This window comes from Punctularia strigosozonata, assembly GCF_000264995.1.
Source record: "Punctularia strigosozonata HHB-11173 SS5 unplaced genomic scaffold PUNSTscaffold_19, whole genome shotgun sequence".
NCBI lineage: Eukaryota > Fungi > Basidiomycota > Agaricomycetes > Corticiales > Punctulariaceae > Punctularia > Punctularia strigosozonata.
In genome coordinates this window covers 561,374-565,671 of record NW_006767451.1, presented here as the reverse complement: position 1 = coordinate 565,671, position 4,298 = coordinate 561,374, and the positions used below count along the sequence as shown (strand labels likewise).

The 4,298-nt window shown below is 59.5% G+C and overlaps 2 protein-coding genes across 2 annotated transcripts; one reads left to right on the top strand and one right to left on the bottom strand.

The window, feature by feature from the left end:
* Window positions 1-817: 817 nt before the first annotated feature.
* Window positions 818-2,862, top strand: PUNSTDRAFT_47730 (carboxyesterase; the record flags this gene model as incomplete). Its single annotated transcript, XM_007388639.1, has 7 exons — window positions 818-1,510; window positions 1,565-1,633; window positions 1,687-1,737; window positions 1,794-2,120; window positions 2,190-2,296; window positions 2,362-2,486; window positions 2,564-2,862. The coding sequence occupies 7 exons, from the start codon at window positions 818-820 to the stop codon at window positions 2,860-2,862; spliced, it is 1,671 nt and encodes a 556-aa protein (XP_007388701.1).
* A 34-nt stretch (window positions 2,863-2,896) lies between these two features.
* Window positions 2,897-4,298, bottom strand: PUNSTDRAFT_128502 (uncharacterized protein; the record flags this gene model as incomplete). Its single annotated transcript, XM_007388638.1, has 6 exons — window positions 2,897-3,210; window positions 3,280-3,391; window positions 3,478-3,657; window positions 3,755-3,830; window positions 4,016-4,118; window positions 4,166-4,298. 6 exons carry the CDS (start codon window positions 4,296-4,298, stop codon window positions 3,113-3,115), a joined length of 702 nt encoding a protein of 233 aa, XP_007388700.1. The 3' UTR covers window positions 2,897-3,112.

Here is a 4,298-nt window from a genome sequence, read left to right as displayed (position 1 = left end):
CGTTGAGACGGAGGGTAGGCGAGGTTCTTGATAGTCCGCTATGCCTTCGCCAGTCTGAGCCTTCGTCCCCGGTTCCTTGGGTGCGACCCTGTTGGAATTCGTTCTTCTCTCTCTCCGTGTAAAGGGCGGAATAGGACGGGTGTTCAATGAGCTCGTCCCTCCGCTCGAACAGGGCTTGCTTCGTCCTTGCCTTGAGCTCGTGTACGTTCCCTCCGGGCTCGACGCCTAATGCTTCTGCGAGCTCTACTAAGGCTGCCCGGTTGAGCCGGTAGTGCGGTTTGTCGAAAGCGTTGTCGCGCAGGGCCCAGGGCGGCATGTTTCCGCTTGCAAGCGTTTAGTGTGCTGATGCTGCCTAGTGGGCCACCTCTACTGACGAGGGAGTCCGGAGGGATGAAGAGCGAGACGCGAGCGGAGTTTCAATTGTCTCCCTCGAGCCCAAGACGGCGCACCGAGCTTCGCTCGGTGCTCGCTTTTTGCTAAGACTTGCGATAGCGACCATCATGCACAACGCTCCTTTCTGCCTCGTAATCTACGACATGTTTTGCCTTAGACCACCTACCTCATAGCATCAATGCCAAGGTCTCGCACTACGTGGCTCCAGCCGTTTGCCGACCGTTACCGGGCGGGCCGACGCGTTGTCTCTCCAGCAGCACGCGACGCACAACAGCGGCCAGCTGACCATCAGCGCTATCCGCCGCCGCGTTCCTGATGCCCGCCTTGCTATTTGCTCCGTTTCATACGAAGGGACGCGTACGCATATATCTATGCAGGCGCCGGTCGAGATGTGGACGGCTGCCCGGTTGACAAGTTTGCCCCCATGTTGCTTGAGCTCGCTGCCGTCTTGGGACTGAGCACGCTGTGCGCGGCGTTGGCCAGCCCGGGCGCGCCATCCCCCGAAGGGCCCATCGTCGACCTTGGGTACGTCAAGCTGTTGGGGCACCGCTCGGAAGGCGTCGATTTCTTTGGAGGCATTCGCTATGTCCAACCGCCCCTAGGCAACCTACGTTTCAGAGCCCCGGTAATGCTCGACGAGAAGACGCGCGCGCAGACCGTAACCGATGCGCGAAACTGGGGCGATATATGCATCCAGCAGCCCGCGTCGCTAGACCTGGGCTCGGAGGATTGCCTGACGCTTAACGTGTGGACCCCGCCGCACGCGAAGGAGGGCGACAAGTTACGGGTGGCTTTGTACATCCACGGAGGAGGCAATTACTATGCTGTACGTGTGGCGAGCAGACCAACGGTCCACATCGTTCGCGCTGACTTCTACCAGAGCGCTCAAGGATTCCCCATGAATACCTGGGTCACCGGAAGCGGCGGGTCCATCGTGGCTGTCAACATCCAGTACAGGCTCGGCCTGCTCGGTTTCCTTGCGGCCAAGGATGTGATGGAGAATGGTAGCGTGAACAACGGTCTGCTGGACCAGCGCGCGGCCATTGCTTGGGTCAAGCGCCACATCTCGAAATTCGGGGGCGATCCGAACCAGATCACCCTTGCAGGGGAAAGCGCTGTATGCTCTGAGCTATCACGCGTAGCAGGTTCACGAGGCTGATGGAGTCCACAGGGCGGAGCGGATTTAATCTGGCAAATGATTGCGTACGGCGGTCAACAGAAGCCCGATTTCCAAGGGATCGTTAGTAGCTTTGGCTCATTCTCATCGAGCTTTGTTGATCCCCACCGCTATAGATCGCTCAAAGCATTGGCACGGATCCTACACCGACCGAAGCGCAATATGAGGTGGGTGTCTCTGTCTACCGCAATTTCCCCGCGCGTTGCCCACGTCTACCCCCCAGTCGTGCTACGCCAACGTCACGGCCGCGACAAACTGCACGCTCTCCACGGGAGCCGACACGCTCGCCTGCCTGCGCGCGGCGCCCCTCTCCGCCATCGTCGACGCGGTCAACACCAAACCCTCGACGTGCAAGTTCCTCCCCGTCATCGACGGCGACCTCATCCAGGACCTGCCGAGCACGATGCTGCGCGAGGGACGCTTCAGCAAGGTCAATTTCGTCGGAGGCCACTGCACGGACGACGGTTCGATCTTCGTCGGCGACCCCGCGACGTTCACGAACACCACGGATGGGTTCGTGAGCGCTATCAAGAAGCGCTACACGATGTTGGTACGCCGATACCGCCGATCCGAGATATCGGCACGAAAGAAACTTACTGGAACGATGGACTTCGATCAGTCCAACGCAACCGTGCAGCGCATGATCGATCTATACCCCGAGTCCGAGTTTGGCTCTCAGTGGGAGAGAGCAGAGCAAGCCTTCGGCGACACCGTGTTCACCTGCCAGTAAGCCATCGCTCGTTCGAATCGGTAGCCCGGTTTCACGGGACGCATCCGCGTGCCGTTTTTAGAGACTGGTACATCGCCGACAAGCTGTACAAAGCGGGCCAGAAGCACGCCTACAACTACAGGTTCAACACCCCGGACCCCGTCCAGCTCGCACAGTTCCCGTGGAAGAAGGTCATGCACACATCCGGTACGTTCGCCAAAAAAAAAAAAAACCTGCAGTTCAGCCCTGATTTTGACCTCGTGCGCAACGCTTGCACCGCACAGACCTGTTCTTCCTCTTCCAGGGTACCAACTCGGGACCTTACCCGGGCGTAGCCTCCCACTTCGCGCCGTTCAACGGCACCGAGCAGGCGCTCGCGACGGAGACGATCGGGTACTGGACCTCGTTCGCGCGCGCGTTCGACCCGTCCACGTTCCGGGCGCGCGGGGCCCCCGCGTGGCCGGACATGACGCACGGGCGTCTGGTCATCCAGGAGGGGCGGAGCTTCATCGAGCAGAGGACGGCGAAATATATCGAGAGATGCAATTTCTGGAACGAGGTGGGAGACGAGATCAGGGTTTGAGTCGACGCGCCTATCATACCTAAGGCTTCCGTCTGCCGCATCCAGCAAGATTGTGGTTCCTGCGATTATAAAATGGTACACTTATTGGGTACATGCAGTTCTTGGTCCGTGTTTGATATTGTGTTTACGCATGATCAAGGCGCATTCACCGAGCTTCAGCCCCCGCCGTCGTCAACGCCACTTCCCTATACGAACGCGCCTGAACAACATATAGCGTCGAGAAACCGGGTGGATGACATGGTCTCAGATCTCATGCCATTTCCGCAGGCGGCTCGTCCATACCGACGACTTTGTCCAAGATGCCCGTGCCGCTCGGGGGCGCCTTCGCTTTCCCGCCTGCGCCCTCGCCTATAAGCGACAAGCAGACGTCAATCGGGACGGTACTATCATCAAAACGTGTTCCCACGGTGTGCTCACCGAGCAGTTCCTCCACGACGTCACTCGCGCCGGTCTCCGCAGCTTCGGCAGCGACGCTGCTCAGGCTCGCGGGCGGGACGTATTCTCGGACGGCTACAGCGATCGCGCTCGCCTGTTAACGCGTACGCGCATAGTCGTTTTCAATCCCACGGAATGTGCCTGATGCGCATATGTACCGGGGGGGGGGGGGGCACGTACCAGGTCTTTGCTGGGCATGCCCAGCGCTTCCGCCAGCTCGTTGATGCGGTCTTCGACCGAGAGCGTGGGCGCACCGTCGACGTCGGCGTCGTCCCCGACTTCGCCGCCGCCGGCTTTGGGTATGCCCGACTTGCGCGCCTTGGCGCCGGTGAAGTCGTAGAACTTTTGCTTTTGATGCTCCTGTGATTTAGGACGGAGACCGCCAAAGAACAAAAAAAAAACAAGGCCTCTCGGTCAGGGAAAAAGGCTTCGGCAAAAACGAAGGGCTCAGCCTGACCTTGTGCACCGCGGCGGGGCTCTTTCCCATAGCTAGGTTCCACCAGCCGCCGAGTTCGGTCTTCCATTGGAATATCCTGTGGCCGTGATAGCTTGCGAGTTAGTGCCGCCGCGTATAAACAGCCGTTCATGATGTATCAAACGCGTCGCGCTCGATGATTCGTACGACGAGACGTCGCCGTATGAAAAGAGAGAGAGAGAGAGTGCCTTGAGGCAGCCGTGCATATATTCGTGGGGTATGACGGGACAAGGCACAACTCACCGGTAGGTTTGAACGGCTAGGTACAGGACGGCGAGGCAGGAGATGCAGTAGATGAAGTTGGTGAGCGAGACGTTGGAGAACGGGGGGCTGACGTGGGTGGTGCCTGCAGGGTTAGTTTTACTCGTCAGTCAGGCTGTAGGGGCGCAAGACGATACGCGGAGTTTTGCGCGCCTTTCTGGGGCCGCCTGGTGGGGAGATCGTCCTTGCTATGCACGACGCCCTCGGAGGGCAGCGCCTCGCTGGTCTTCGCGGACGCCTTTTCGTTGCGCTTGCGGGTGGACAT